At 42.7% G+C, this 16,540-nt stretch overlaps 1 protein-coding gene across 3 annotated transcripts in view; it reads left to right on the top strand.

Annotated features, from left to right (window-relative positions):
* Positions 1-264: 264 nt before the first annotated feature.
* Positions 265-16,540, top strand: part of SLC25A19 (solute carrier family 25 member 19) — a 39,109-nt gene continuing 22,833 nt past the window's right edge. For all 3 annotated transcript variants that reach the window (XM_073684033.1, XM_073684035.1, XM_073684034.1), the window contains exons 1-4: positions 265-322; positions 3,116-3,260; positions 4,437-4,592; positions 4,688-4,858. In XM_073684033.1, coding sequence (XP_073540134.1) covers positions 3,129-3,260; positions 4,437-4,592; positions 4,688-4,858 — 459 coding nt within the window. In that variant the 5' untranslated portion in view covers positions 265-322; positions 3,116-3,128. The remainder of the gene's footprint in view (positions 323-3,115; positions 3,261-4,436; positions 4,593-4,687; positions 4,859-16,540) is intronic.

Below are 16,540 nucleotides of genomic sequence, written 5' to 3'. Positions count from 1 at the left end.
CTGGGCATATTGCAGAGTTGTGTGTAACCTGCACAGTGCAGAGCAGTACAGGCCGCATGGTGTGAACGGGCATAAGAGCACACAGCCGGTACCCGCTCACATCAAGGGAAACTCACAGGAAACCCCCAACAGCAGCACAGCCTGGGGCCTGCCTCCTCCTATACACGTGACCGATCACATGACATAACGTCCTCGCCGGACCTAAAACAATGCGGAATATTCCAGGCGCTCATTGGTGGTTGAAGGAGGCCTGGCCCCACATTCACTTCCTATTGGTTAGTCTGGAGGGCGTGGCCTGCAGAGGAAGTGTGGTGTGGAGAAGGTGAGTGTGTGCTGCCGGCTGGGGCTGGGGATTCTAGCTCCTCTGCTCTTTATGTGGTTCCTCCTATAGTGCTGCCTGGCAGCCGCTGCCCAGCCCACAGGATATCGCTACTAATATGTAACCTCTACTGCATCAGCAATCACTAAGGAGTTCTGTGACTAACAAATCTGGAGGCTGCAGACTGAGCACGTCTACAAAACTTAAATGACCCTGGATAATATACACTGCAGCTGCTGCTGCAGAACCTCTTCAAGAGTTGTCCACCTTTCAATTAAAGGGGTTGTCGGTATTTTAATATTGATGGACTGTCCTTAGGACAGGTCATCAATACTATATCGTTGGGGGTGCGACACTATTCTCCCCCGCTGATCCTAATAGATGGGGGAGGGGTAGTACCAGTCCTTGGCCACTATACAGTTGATGGCTCTGTGCATCTCTGCAACTGCTCCCTTCTGGCCGGGGACAGCTGATTGTCGGGGTGGCTGGTGTCACTCCCCCCCGATCTGGTATTGATGATCTATTCTAAGAATATGCCATCAATCCATCAGTATTAAAATCCCGGACAGCCCCTTAACTAACAATCCATCAGTCAAACAACTATGACTGTATTTCGGGAAGCTTGTAACTTGTCGTTTTCTGAGATTCTCTCAGCTGATTGATGACTACATCAAAGCTGATCTGCAAGAAAACAAAGAGCCAGAAAAAAACAAACTGTTCCAAAAATGATTTTTTAGCCCCAAATACTTGCATTTAAGTAAAGAAGTCTCCAAAGACAAAGGTAAACAAACCCCTTTAAGGAAAGCGGCAGCAGTCAATCAGTATTTTGCATTGGACCATAAACTTAATGCAAAGGAAAGATGTGCCAGACCTGCAGGAACACACAAGTAGCGCCACTTACCCATATAGCACAGGACATATATATTGCATTGGAATGTATTCGCTGTGGACATTCCATGCTGTCTGGCTACATGTTCTGTAATGTTCAAAGAAGACACATTGATCTATAAATGTTGTAAAATCTTTATTATTCTCCTTTGAATTCATTGTGAAAAACAGAAATGATATAAACCTATATGTACCAGTGGTCACTAATACTAGAAATGCCATGTAATCCCAAAGCCGTTCTTGCTCCATTACCAGCTGGCGAAAGCTGAGCTTATATCTTATGGTAGCGTGACACATTCCAAAATCATGTGTTTTACCACAATATGCCACGGACTTGTAACGTCTTTATTTGGCACATTGTTTTTATAGATGGAGTAATTCTTTATTTAACGTTTCACCTGTAAAAAGCAAAATGCACAGTCCATAATTGTACTGCTAAACCGCTCCAGTTCAGGGTAAATTACTTGTGGCACACGAACACTATATGAACACCAGCCTCTAAGTGATCCTGTGAGCTAAATAAAGGCTCATTCACATGTCCGATTTTTCCACGTATGAGAAACTTTTTTTCGTACATGGAGAAATTAAAAAGAAAAGGTTTCTCCACCTTCTCCATTCTGGCAGTCCATCATGTCATCTGAGTGCGGTCCGATATTTTCGTGGACCCATAGACTTGCATTGCTAATTTTGATCTGACACTTGGATCAATAACGGACCACCCGGTCCCAGGAAAAAAATCAGACGTATGATATTCTATGGGGCTATGCATAGGTAAGAATGCTATCCGTGAAAACCATGGATAGCACTCGTATACAAAAATCGGATGTGTGAATGAGCCCTAAGTGTTGGAAAACATTTCTATGTCCAATCATAAATCAAGCTTAACTGAAAATATGAACTTTTATTTACTCACTGCATGCAAGTGATGCATTAGGTGTTCACTCTGTGTTAAGTACTATCAGCAGCAGCCCCTCATAAACCCGCGTCCTTCCTCTTGATTGAATATTATAAGATACACCAATGAAGAGGAATAGGAGGAGAGGTTTGGGAGCAGTTGCCACTGATAGCTCAGGGGTAGTGATGAGTGGACCCATGGAAGTTTGGGTTTGTCTGGTTCGACCGAACTTTAATCCTGCGGTTCAGGCAGCATAAATCTAATAACCGGTTCCCTTTAACTTTTTGGACTACTCCTCAGATGACCCCAAAATATTATTGAACCAGAGCCTATAGCCCATGAGGAATGGGCTAAGATTCATCAGGATCGCTGCCAGAAGCTGGAGTCTGACCATACATCATGTTTGCAGCAGATCATAACTGCCAAAGGGACTCTATACAGTACTAAAATGCTTATTATGGAAGGGGTTAACTAATTCTGAGACTGCATAGTCAGTAAAACAGTAAAAATGGCATTTTGTGTAAATTTTGAGAAACCACTTATAATATCAGTTGTGTTGAGCTATTTGAATTATTTTTCATTCATTTATTGCAAACAGCAGAAAGTCTGTAACTGTTGCTAATAATCCTAACTTGCAGTAGGGGTGGGGATGAATAATTTTGGTTGTATATACCTTGTTACACTTCTGCTAATACCTCGGTTGACAATGCTGAGAGGAGCAGCAAACAGAGTACTTGGTATTTCCATGGGTAAAACCCATTAGACCTGGGTTAGAATGACTGCCTGATGTCTATATCTGCTCCATCATGTGTGATATGAGGTGGTGACAGTAACTCACATGTCCTACTAGTGTCCTGAGAAGTTCACTATTCCTACAAACCCATGGTCATAGTAGTTTACTATTGGATTTTTAGACTCCATGACTAGAGATGCAATCCTGTGACTGAATTAGCAGTGAGAACTGCAGAACATGCCGCCATTCTCATGACATTTTCCTTATTCTTTTCTTTTAGGTCTTCTTGAAGGATGGTGGGCTATGACCCTAGCTCAGAGGGACGCCTTCTTTCGGCAACTGAAGTGGCTACTGCAGGATCTCTTTCTGGACTGGTCACAAGGGCGGCTATTAGCCCTCTGGATGTCATTAAAATTCGATTTCAGGTATTTTTGTATTTTCTTTTTAATTACAGTGAAACTTTTCTATCTCTCCTTGTTCTCATTCCTGAAAATTCTAAAATGAATGAACTTGTTAAAGGGAACCGGTCAGCTGATTCATGAGGCCCAAATAACAGACAGCATGAATCAGAGCATGGCTTCATGATTGCAGCCAAGTTTATTTTATTTCTGAAAATGTCCAGCATTCTGGAGATCTGGCTGGGGATCATAGCCAGAGACGAGACAAGTCCGACTCCTTCTCCCGTACTTTTCCAGCTGATTGACAGGATTCTTGCTATGAGAGAGACCTGTCAATCACCTCTAGACACACTGGGAAAAGCCGGCCAGTGGCAGCGCCAGACTAGTCTGTTTCTGGCTATGATCCCTGGAGAAAAATATACTTGGCTGCAATTGTGCACTATTTAGCCATCATGAATCAAGTGACAGGTTCCCTTTAACACGCTGTATATTCATATGATATTTAAAGCAGTCTTCCAGAATTACAAAAAGCAGTCTTTTTATTGTACAACAGCGCTACTCTTATCCATGGGCTGTGTCTGGTATTGCAGTTCATTCACATTCCAGTGCATGAGGATGAGCTGCAGTGCCAGATGCAGCCCATGGACAATAATGGCACTGTTTCTCTAAGAAAGCAGCCATGTAAAGTAAATTGAACCCCTGTTCTATAATCGCAGCAACTTGCGCTATACATTTATACACTTATTTTAGGTCAGCAATGAACATGTAAGAAAAAAAAAAATACATGGCAGAATTGATTGTCCCTTTAAAATTAAACTTGGAAAAATTAGACTAATTTCAAAAATGAAATGTATAGAAACTACAACTGCACAAAGAAGAACCTAAACAAAAAAAGAAATTAGATTGCGAAAATAAAATATCTGTAGTTCTCAGAGGCAAAAATAAAGTCCTGAAGACCATAAATGTCTTAGTTCTGTAATGAAAGTTACATCAAAGGCGCCATTTCTCCAATAATTCCACTCACAGTAAATCTTTCCAGCCGTTTCGGAGCTGACAACCGATATGGCTGCACTTCTTTTTGTCACTTTTGCAAACATGGCCGCCCCAACAAAATAGAAAAATGCCGATGTTTATGTAAGAAAATTCAAAATAATTTCTAAATTGATCAATTGAGCGTGTTATCTGTTTTTTTATTTCACTCAGCTTCAAATTGAAGATGTGAATGGATGTGGGAAGCCGGGCAAGTACAGAGGAATTCTCCATGCGGTGACACTGATTCTGAGAGAAGAAGGGGTCTTTGGATTCTGGAAGGGGCACATCCCGGCTCAGCTCTTGTCAGTGTGTTACGGGGCTGTACAAGTGCGTGTTTCTCTCCTCTTATAAGTAATATTAGATAATGTGCTTCTATAAATTGGACTGAATCTGTTCTCCCTTCTTGTCTTTTCTCCCTGCAGTTTGCAAGCTTTGAGGCATTAACTAAAACGATTCATACTTCCACGTCTCTAGATGCTCGTGCCCCAGCAGTGCACTTTTTGTGTGGTGGTCTTGCTGCCTGCTCAGCGACTCTGGCTGTGCAGCCTTTGGACACCCTAAGGACACGTTTTGCTGCCCAGGGGGAGCCCAAGGTATGAAATTATATGGTTAATGGATAAATTGGGGCATTTTGACAATAGATCTTTATTTTTTTGTAGTCTTCCCTTCTGTGCGGTATAGAAAGATGCCCTAACGCTACTTGGAAACTGTCAACAAGCAGGATGTAGTCTAGCTTTATTATTATTCTAAATTACTCAGCCAGGCCAGCAATACTTCCTAAAGCTGCTGCCTTGGGTATCTGGCATTTGGGTATGATGACACATCATCTTCATCTGTTATGGGGCCTAAAAGAAGTATGCCAGGCCATATCATTGACACTGATTATTATGACTTCATGATTTCTTGACATATCGCTATAGGAAGCCACCAACAAATGTCCATGATACCTCCACCCTCCAATAATCAGTTCCATACATGACACTCCTCTGCCATGGGCTACATGTAAATCTAGCTCATACTGCAGCAGGCAACTGTTTGAAAGCTGCTGGTGATATTTCTGGAGCTGACCATGCCCCTTCTTCATCACCTGCAAGTGCCCTAATAGGGCACATGTTAGGTAACGTTGAAGACTTCCTCCCATCTTCATAAATGGCATTGCCAGATAGTGCTGGTAAATACAAGCCATTTTGTAATTTACTGCTCATTAAGGTTTTCAGCCTCTCTTGAGATATTGCCACTTTTCTTTACTGCTCTCTGCCTTGGAGACCAACCACCACTGCTAGATAGCAGAAAATGTGCAGTGCTTACAAGCTCTTTTCTATTGAGCTTGTAAGTACTGTTTTGAGGCTGGTCAGGATCTCTGCAGTGCACTGTTACCTCCTAATCCTGGCCAGCTTCAGAGCAGTGCTTACAATGTAGACAGCAGTGGCCGCCAGTCTCCTAGATGACAGGAGTGGTCGCCAGACTCCAGCAGTAAACAAAATACAAGTGGTAATATCACATGAACTACAGCAAATTTTAATAACCAGTAAATTGCAAAAGTGCTTGTTTTTACAAGTACTATTCAACAAGACCCATCTATGACTATGGGAATAACTCTTTAATAACATTGCCCATTATCATGTCCTGACACCTGCAGTCTGTGGTGTCATCATGTCAGCTATTGCTGTATAGGGGACCCACCAGTGCACGGACAGGAAAATCCTACAATATTTGTGGTGGTGACATAAAGGTTGTGATACCTGCTCTATAATAATAAAAAAAAAAAACAGTTTGATAATTTTACTTGCCATTTATAATTAGCTGGGCAACTATTATTCTGTCAGCTGTGCAGAAAACGCTTCAGCAGCATGTAACATTACACTGGATGTATTCAGGGAACGCTGATGAGCGAATTCGGGCTCAGGTAACTCTGTTCCCAATACTAGCAGTGACCTATACTGCTGTCCCCCCCCCTACAGCTCTGCTTTAATCCCCAATGTCTCCTGCACTTCCAGTCCTCACTAGGGCTTCTTCTTTGCTCTGCTTGTTTGCTCCTCACACAACTGTCTCCAAGGCTTCGGCTGTGCTCCCCAGTTATCTGAAAATCACTACCTCAACCATCAGACGTTTTCCCCATCTTGTAGACTAATCAATAGCAAGATCAAAATCCACCTCTTCAGGAAAGCCCGCACCCTACAGTATACATGCTGACACTACCATATGTGAAGTGTCTACCTTCCCCTACCGTCTTCTTCCCATGCAGATTGTCAGCTCTTATGGTCAGGCTCCTCTTTCCCTTTGTACTATTATGTTACTTATGTAATTCATGTGTATTATACTTATTTTTATCTTTTGTTATGAATTTAAATTGTTTTCACACGTACAGCACCCTGGAATTAATTCCCCATACACATAGGATATACAGTGGGTACGGAAAGTATTCAGACCCCTTTAAATTTTTCACTTTTTGTTTCATTGCAGCCATTTGGTAAATTCTAAAAAGTTCATTTTTTTTCTCATTAACCCTAGAACCATAAAAATCTACACTTTCACATACCTGGGGCCTTTTAGGCCCGTGTGCAAATAACATGGAATAACTCAAACAAAAATGACAAACAACTATATACCTGAGGAATACCTAGAGTTTCAAGATTCTAACTAAAGTAATCTTGCAGAAAATAGAAAACAATTAACAGGGCGGGCCTGCGAGACCCCAGGTATGCGTTCTAGGGTTAAAGTACACTCTGAATCCCATCTTGACTGAAAAAAAAACAGAAATGTAGAAATTTTTGCAAATTTATTAAAAAATAAAAACTGAAATATCACATGGTCATAAGTATTCAGACCCTTTGCTCAGACACTCCTATTAAAGTCACATGCTGTCCATTTCCTTGTGATCCTCCTTGAGATGGTTCTACTCCGTCATTTGAGTCCAGCTGTGTTTAATTAAACTGATAGGACTTGATTTGGAAAGGCACACACCTGTCTATATAAGACCTCACAGCTCACAGTGCATGTCAGACCAAATGAGAATCATGAGATCAAAGGAACTGCCCAAGGAGCTCAGATACAGAATTGTGGCAAGGCACAGATCTGGCCAAGGTTATAAAAGAATTTCTGCATTACGCAAGGTTCCTAAGAGCACAATGGCCTCCATAATCCTTAAATGGAAGAAGTTTGGGACCACCAGAAGTCTTCCTAGACCTGGCCATCCAGCCAAACTGAGCAATCGTGGGAGAAGAGCCTTGGTGACAGAGGTAAAGAAGAATCTCAAGATCACTGTGGCTGTGCTTCAGAGATGCAGTAGGGAGATGGGAGAAAGTTCCACAAAGTCAACTATCACTGCAGCCCTCCACCAGTCGCGCCTTTTCTGGCACAGTGGCCCGATGGAAGCCTCTCCTCAGTGCAAGACATATGAAAGCCCAAATAGAGTTTGCTCAAAAACACATGAAGGACTCCCAGACTATGAGAAATAAGATTCTCTGGTCTGATGAGACGAAGATAGAACTTTTTGGTGATAATTCTAAGCGGTATGTGGGGAGAAAACCAGGCACTGCTCATCACCTGCCCAATACAATCCCAACAGTGAAACATGGTGGTGGCAGCATCATGCTATGGGGGTGTTTTTTAGCTGCAGGGACAGGACGACTGGTTGCAATTGAAGGAAACATGACTGTGGCCAAGTACAGAGATATCCTGGATGAAAACCTCTTCCAGAGTGCTCTGGACCTCAGACGTGGCCGAAGGTTCACCTTCCAACAAGATAGTGACCCTAAGCACAGAGCTAAAATGACAAAGGAGTGGCTTCAGAACAACTCTGTGACCATTCTTGACTGGCCCAGCCAGAGCCCTGACCTAAACCCAATTGAGCATCTCTGGAGAGACCTGAAAATGGCTGTCCACCAAGATTCACCATCCAACCTGACGGAACTGGAGAGGATCTGCAAGGAAGAATGGCAGAGGATCCCCAAATCCAGGTGTGAAAAACTTGTTGGATCATTCCCAAGAAGACTCATGGCTGTACTAGCTCAAAAGGGTGCTTCTACTTAATACTGAGCAAAGGGTCTGAATACTTATGACCATGTGATATTTCAGTTTTTCTTTTTTAATAAATTTGCAAAAATTTCTACATTTGTATTTTTTTCAGTCAAGATGGGGTGCAGCGTGTACATTAATGACAAAAAAAATGAACTTTTTAGAATTTACCAAATGGGTGCAATGAAACAACAAGTGAAAAATGTAAAGGGGTCTGAATACTTTCCGTACCCACTGTAAATCGGCCAAACCCATCGACCATCTATTGTGTATACAGATGTCTGAGGAGAGAAGGAACCGAGTTGTTGAATTTTAACAGCTGCTCCTTTCTTTCCGCACAGTGATAATCCGCTACCAGAGGAGTCTGCCAGCGACTGTCTCATAGAGAACACAGGAGCCGGGTTTTCCTGTGTATGGGGAGTTGAGAGATAGCTGTCTAATGTGTATGACCAGCTTTAGAGCTTACTCACACAGCCTTATAACATGGCCGATGTTTTATCAGATAGCACTCGGCCAGTTAGTCATGAAAAAACAATCACAACATACTGTGAATGCATCCGATAATCAGATCACACTCAGCCATCCAAGTCTATGGGTGCGAGTGAAACATCGGACTGCACTCGGATGATATCTAAGTGCAGTCCGATGTATGCACACAGAGACAATGGAGAAGATGGAGAAATTAAGTTCTCCATCTTCTCCGCAATTGTTGTACGATTCTTTCATACGACAGAATCGGATCACACTCTTAACAGGGTGGAAGGACAGAGTTACACAATGCACATTGAAAATGCTTGGTCTTGGAGGCACACTTCTCCCCCTATTAAAAGATAGAAGGGGAGAAGGGATACTCCATTACTAAGTGAACTTTCTTGAAGATCACTTAGGACCTTTCTCAGCCGGGGGATCTTCCCTGGAGGCTGCAGATTCGTCCATCCTGCTGGAGCCGTGATGACTAACGGCGCGTGCATTTTGAAGCATTTTTCACTGTTTTCAGAACATTAACAGTAAGAACATGGAAGAGTCCAGGAGCCATTTGGTGAGCTGCATATCCCGCTACATGTTCACAGACTTGCCAGTGGAAAAGCCAAACTTCACATGCCAGAAATGCAAGCTTGTGTCCCTGTTGGAGGAAAAGTTGCGACATCTAGAAGAGAGGTTAACTACCTTGAAAATCATTAAGGAAGGTGAAGAGTTCTTAGACAGAGCAGAATTATCTCTTCATGATTCAGAAAGAGAAGAAATTCGAACTGCACCTGGCGAAACAGAGGAATGGAAGCATGTGACCGCGAGAAGCAAGAGGATCGAGAGGCAGTCAGCACCCATACTGCTCAGGAACCAGTACCAGGCTCTCACGCAGGAGAACCATGAAGAAATACAGCAAAATAAGACTTTGCCAGCAATGAATAACCTTGTAAGCCCTCAGAATCCTCCTGGATGGAGAAAGAAGAATGTTGTGAAGAAAAAACGGAGAGTGGTGGTCATGGGGGATTCCCTGCTAAGAGGAACAGAGGCCGCTATCTGCAGACCAGACATAACCTCAAGAGAAATGTGCTGTCTTCCTGGAGCAAAAATTAAAGATGTGTCTGACAGGATATCAAGACTCTTCAGACCTACAGATCACTACCCATTCCTGCTAATACATGTGGGGACAAATGACACCGCAAGAAAGTGAAAGAATTGGGAGCGCAGGTGGTCTTCTCATCCATCCTCCCAGTTGATGACCATGGAACAATGAGGTGGAATAAGATTCTACAGGTGAACAACTGGCTACGTCGATGGTGCCGTCAACAAGGATTTGGATTTCTGGATCACGGAATGAATTACCTATACGATGGACTACTTGCTAGAGATGGGGTGCACCTTACGAAGACTGGAAAACATGTATTTGGAAGTCGCCTTGCTACACTCATCAGGAGAGCTTTAAACTAGAACAATGTGGGAAGGGAAGCAAAAGGCCAGAAAAAGCCATACAGCTGACAAATACTATTGAGATCTCTGCTACTGGAAGTGGAAAGAAAGAACAAAGACAAAAAAATCTAAATAAAAATATGGGAGGAAGAGAAACCAATCACAAACTAAAATGTTTTTATACAAATGCACAAAGCATGGGCAACAAACAAGGAGAATTGGAACTACTAATGCAGGAAAAGAAATATGATGTCATTGGAATCACTGAAACTTGGTGGGACGATACACATGATTGGAATAAAAGGCTAAAAGGATACAACTTATTTGCAAGAAACAGAATTGATAAACGAGGAGGAGGTGTCGCATTGTATGTTAGAAAAGCGTATATCTGCACAGAGATTGAAGCTTCAGAGACTGGGAGTTCTGTGGAAACTGTTTGGGTAAGAATACAAGGAGAGAACAACGGAAAGGACACCATTGTAGGCATTTACTACAGGCCACCTGGGCAAGCTGAAGATATGGATGAACTCTTTATGTATCAAATGACCAAGTTCTCCAAAAAATATGACGTAGTGGTCATGGGAGATTTCAACTATCCAGACATTTGTTGGGAATCTCTCTCAAGTAAAACTAACAGGTCAAGCAAATTCTTATCCTCTCTTGCTGACAACTTTATCTTCCAAAAGGTAGGGGAGAAAACAAGGGGATCTGCTACTTTGGATCTAATCCTTATAAACAGGGAGGAAATGGTTGAGGAGGTAAAGGTGGCTGGGACCCTAGGAGGCAGCGATCATGCTATTATAGAATTTTGGATAACTAGAGGAGGAAGACATGTGAAGACTCAAACTTCAAGGTTAGATTTTAGAAAGGCAGATTTTAAGAGACTCAGAAAGAGAATAGGAGGGATCCAATGGCTGGATGTCCTTAAGGACAAAAATGTCCAGGAAGGATGGGAAATTTTTAAAAATGAGATTCTCAAAGCACAATCGTTAACAATCCCGAAAAGTAGGAAGAATGGGAAGCATTTAAGGAAACCAGGATGGATGAACACAGAACTTAAACACATGCTAAAAAGAAAGAAATGTTTATTAAATGGAAAGAGGGAGGCATATCTAAAGAAGATTATAATGCAGTCTGCAGATCCTGTAGGGCACGTATCAGGTTAGCTAAAGCTGACAATGAATTAAGGCTTGCAAGAGATGTCAAAAGCAATAAAAAAGGATTTTGGGGGTATGTCAAAAGTAAAAGAAAAGTCAAAGATGCTATAGGATTTTTACAGGATGAAAATGGAGAAATGGTAAGAGAGGATGTTGAGAAGGCCGAACTTTTTAATTCCTATTTTGCATCTGTTTTCTCTCAGAAAGAAAATGTAACATCAACTGATTTTCACTGTCCTTTTAAAGGAATAGAAGAATCCAAGTTATCTGTAAACAGAAAGATTGTGAGGGAATATTTAGCTGACATAAATGAGTTCAAGTCTCCAGGTCCAGATGAATTACACCCCAGAGTACTGAAGGAGATCGTAGAAGAAATTTTAGAACCACTCTCCATAATCTTTGAAAATTCTTGGAGAACAGGAGAAGTCCCAGAAGACTGGAGAAGAGCAAATGTTGTTCCTATCTTCAAAAAGGGGAAGAAGGTGGACCCAGGGAACTATAGGCCGGTGAGTCTGACTTCTATACCAGGAAAGATCTTTGAACAAATTATTAAACATCATGTATGTAAGTACCTGGATAAGAATGAAGTGATTAACCAGAGTCAGCATGGGTTTGTAACTAACAAGTCATGTCAGACTAACTTAATTTCCTTCTATGACAGAATCACTGACTGGGTGGATCAGGGAAATGCTGTAGATATAGTATGTCTTGACTTCAGCAAAGCATTTGACAAAGTATCTCACACCATCCTTATTGAAAAAATGACCAAGTATGCAATGGACCAGGCAACTGTTAGGTGGATTCATAACTGGCTTAGTGATCGGACTCAAAGGGTGGTTGTAAATGGCTTCACATCCAGCTGGATGAATGTCTCAAGTGGGATACCACAGGGCTCTGTCCTGGGACCTGTATTGTTCAACATCTTCATCAATGATTTAGATGAAGGAATTGAGGGTAAACTGATTAAATTTGCTGATGACACAAAGCTAGGAGGGATAGCTAATACTAGAGAAGAGAGAGAGAGGATTCAAAAAGACCTAAATAAACTGGAGCAGTGGGCAGCAACCAACAGAATGGTTTTTAACAGGGAAAAATGCAAAGTACTACATCTGGGCAATAAAAATGAAAAAAGCATATACAGAATGGGAGGAATAGAGCTAAGCAACAGTACATGTGAAAAAGACTTAGGTATACTAATAGATCATAGACTGAACATGAGTCAACAGTGTGATGCAGCAGCAAAAAAGGCAAATACAATTCTGGGATGTATTAACAGAAGCATACAGTCTAGATCACGTGAAGTCATTATCGGTCTTTACTCCTCTTTGGTCAGACCTCATCTGGAATACTGTGTACAGTTTTGGGCACCACATTTTAAAAAAGACATAGACAAACTGGAACAAGTTCAGAGAAGAGCGACCAGAATGGTGACTGGTCTGCAAACCATGTCCTATGAGGAACGGTTGCAGGATTTGGGAATGTTTAGCTTGCAAAAAAGAAGACTGAGAGGAGACTTAATAGCTGTCTACAAATATGTCAAGGGCTGTCACATTGTAGAAGGATCATCTTTATTCTCATTTGCACAGGGAAAGACTAGAAGCAACGGGATGAAACTAAATGGGAGGAGACACAGATTAGATATTAGAAAAAACTTTTTGACAGTTAGGGTGATTAATGAGTGGAACAGGCTGCCACGAGAGGTGGTGAGTTCCCCTTCAATGGACGTCTTCAAACAGAGGCTGGACAGACATCTGTCTGAGATGATTTAGTGAATCCTGCTTTGAGCAGGGGGTTGGACCAGATGACCCAGGAGGTCCCTTCCAACTCTACCATTCTATGATTCTATGATTCTATGACTGGACTTAGACGCCGAACCTCGCTTTCTGAGGACCGGGCATTACCAGTAGCTCGAGGGCGATGCACCTTTTGAAGCTCCCCGAGCAGCCGCTGAGATGGTGAAGATGGTGGCTGCTGAACTTGCTGCTGCTGCTCACTATCAGTCTCCATGATAGGTTGAAATGAAGCTGAGAAGCCCCGAACAGCGGTGCTTGGGCCAGTTAAATAGCTGCACCTGTTCCACCCTTACATTAATCTCAATCACCTGTTTGTATTTAAATATATATACACACACATTTTTCTTTTAGATAAGGGACGCCGCCGCGGTTAGTACCGCACTTATACTTGCGATTGAGATGCACATGACCGGACTTCCAGGTCCCGGTAACGTGCCCGCCCCGAGGCACGGTGACATCATCAATCCGCGACTCACAGGAGGAGGTCGGAAGTGCGAGCCCCGAGAACACCGAGATGCTCCAGCCGCCGCCGCTCCAGGGGGATGATCGGCCTGTTTTCCCAGGTCGCAGCCACCGCTGAACCGACGGGGCTGCCACCCTAGACAGGGACGCTGCCCCCCAGAATATCCAGAGCGCCATCCTCTGCCGGGTGTCGATGGGAATGGCACCCACGCAACCCGCCATCATCTTCAGGGCGTTGGTGGGCTTGACACCCCAGATAGGGGCGCAGTCCCACTGCAGTCTGGACCAGTCCAGGGGCATCCCCCCTCAGACAGGGGCGCAGACCTTGCTGTAGCAGGTGATGTTAGGGCTGCCACCCCAGATAGGGGCGCAGTTCCCACTGCTATCCGGTGCAAGGATGCTGTGCATTCCCAAGATAGGGGTGCACCTGCATAGCTGACGCTGGAGCTGCCATTCCCAGATACGGGCGCTGCTGGACAGCCGTCGCCATATCCAGCTTCATACGATTATCTTCCATGAGCCTGCTATAGGATCCCTCCATCAAGAACAGGAAACCAAACTGAGGCGAGGGAGAGGGCTGCCCCTTTTAAGCCTGTAGGTTTTCTGTCCTTAGTGGTTGGATCCCCTCTCCTGTGGTGCTGTCATGGTCGACCGATAAAGTCACAAGTTACTTACCGGTAACGGGATTTTTCGGAGACCATGACGGCACCCTTATATTCCGTGGTGCTGTCATGGTCTCCGAAAAATCCCGTTACCGGTAAGTAACTTATGACTTTTTGCCATATATTATTATTCTCACTGCTCCTCTGAGTATAGCTTATAGTTGTGGTTTATATTTTTTAATCCATCATAAGGTTCCAGAGATATGGACCTTTTTTATTTAGTGCTGATTTCTATGGGCTTTATCAAGGGGGCGTTGCTCACAGGTAGTTATACAGCGATTCCTCACGATATGACCCCAGAGAATCCTGTGAGTCACAACCCCTTGTAAAGACCATAAAAGTAGCACTAAATAAAAGGGCCGTATCTCTAGAATTTTGTGGCAGGTTTAAGAAGGAGGAAAAAATAAATAAATACTCGGAAGCAGTGGAAATAAATTAAGTGTAAAAACTGATCACTTTTGACCTAGAGACAGATTCTCTTTAAATGGTCTCTGTTGTTTCAGTAAACTTTGCATAAATCTTTAGTACTGGCAAATAGAAAAAATATATATTTAATCAGAGAAATGTGCTTATATATTCACTTATGAGACACTTCTCCTCCCTGCTGCCTCCTGCAATCATCATCCACTCAGAAAACCTGTTAGGTTATGTGCACACGTTAAGTATTTGGTACAGAAATTTATGCACCATTTTTGCATCTCTTGGCAGGCAAAAAGCAGTGACAAAAAATGTGTTTTTGCCGTGTTTTTATTTGCATTTGTGGTGCAGATTTTTCACCACTCATTAATATGGGTGTAATCTGCAGCTAAAATGCTGAAAGAATTGACATGCTGCAGATTTAAATCTGCACCAAATCTGCCAGTCACAAATAAGCAACGTGTGCATGAGACTTAAAGAGAATCTGTCACCACATTTGACCGATCTAAACTATAAATATGGGCATACAGGTTATAGACTGCTGAGGAGAGTGATGCCTATATGCTTCATATCAGATGTATTGTTGTTGAGAAATCATCTTTTATCACTTTATATAAATGATCTCTTCCAGGCTCTGGGGAGGACGCTGCCTGGATGATGACATACAGGGTGGACTTTTTTTCGAAGTCTATAATCTGTATGCCCATGTTAATACTTTTAATAATAGTTTAATATGTCAAATGTGGTGAAAGACTCCCTTTTAAGGATTCTCATTCTTTGCAGGCATCAGGAAACGGATCGGGTTTTATGACAAATCTACAATGAAAAAACACAGCAAAAACACAACGTGTGCACACCGCCTTAGAATCCATGTTGGTCAACATTGAAAATTAGGGCTCATTCAAAAATTTTTTTTTTCATGTCCAAGAAACTGTTCTAATTTCATCACTTATTTTGCGTTCCATCTAAGTTGTCATCCGAATGCTGATTGATAATACAGTACAGACCAAAAGTTTGGACACACCTTCTCATTTAAAGATTTTTCTGTATTTTCATGACTATGAAAATTGTACATTCACACTGAAGGCATCAAAACTGTGAATTAACACATGTAGAATTATATACTTAACAAAAAAGTGTGAAACAACTGAAAATATGTCTTATATTCTAGGTTTTTCAAAGTAGCCACCTTTTGCTTTGATGACTGCTTTGCACACTCTTGGCATTCTCTTGATGAGCTTCAAGAGGTAGTCACCGCAAATGGTCTTCCAACAATCTTGAAGGAGTTCCCAGAGATGCTTAGCACTTGTTGGCCCTTTTGCCTTCACTCTGCTGTCCAGCTCACCCAAAACCATATCGATTGGGTTCAGGTCTGGTGACTGCGGAGGCCAGGTCATCTGGCATAGCACCCCATCACTCTCCTTCTTGGTCAAATAGCCCCTACACAGCCTGGAGGTGTGTTTGGGGTCATTGTCCTGTTGAAAAATAAATGATGGTCCAACTAAACGCAAACCGGATGGAATAGCATGCCGCTGCAAGATGCTGTGGTAGCCATGCTGGTTCAGTACGCCTTCAATTTTGAATAAATCCCCAACAGTGTCACCAGCAAAGCACCCCCACACCATCACACCTCCTCCTCCATGCTTCACGGTGGGAACCAGGCATGTAGAGTCCATCCGTTCACCTTTTCTGCGTCGCACAAAGACACGGTGGTTGGAACCAAAGATCTCAAATTTGGACTCATCAGACCAAAGCACAGATTTCCACTGGTCTAATGTCCATTCCTTGTGTTCTTTAGCCCAAACAAGTCTCTTCTGCTTGTTGCCTGTCCTTAGCAGTGGTTTCCTAGCAGCTAT

This window comes from Phyllobates terribilis, unplaced genomic scaffold (genome assembly GCF_046119375.1).
Source record: "Phyllobates terribilis strain yellow unplaced genomic scaffold, ASM4611937v1 Scaffold_5__5_contigs__length_657084704, whole genome shotgun sequence".
Classification (NCBI taxonomy): domain Eukaryota; kingdom Metazoa; phylum Chordata; class Amphibia; order Anura; family Dendrobatidae; genus Phyllobates; species Phyllobates terribilis.
Note: the sequence above shows the minus strand (reverse complement) of the source record. Positions and strands in the feature narration are given on the sequence as shown.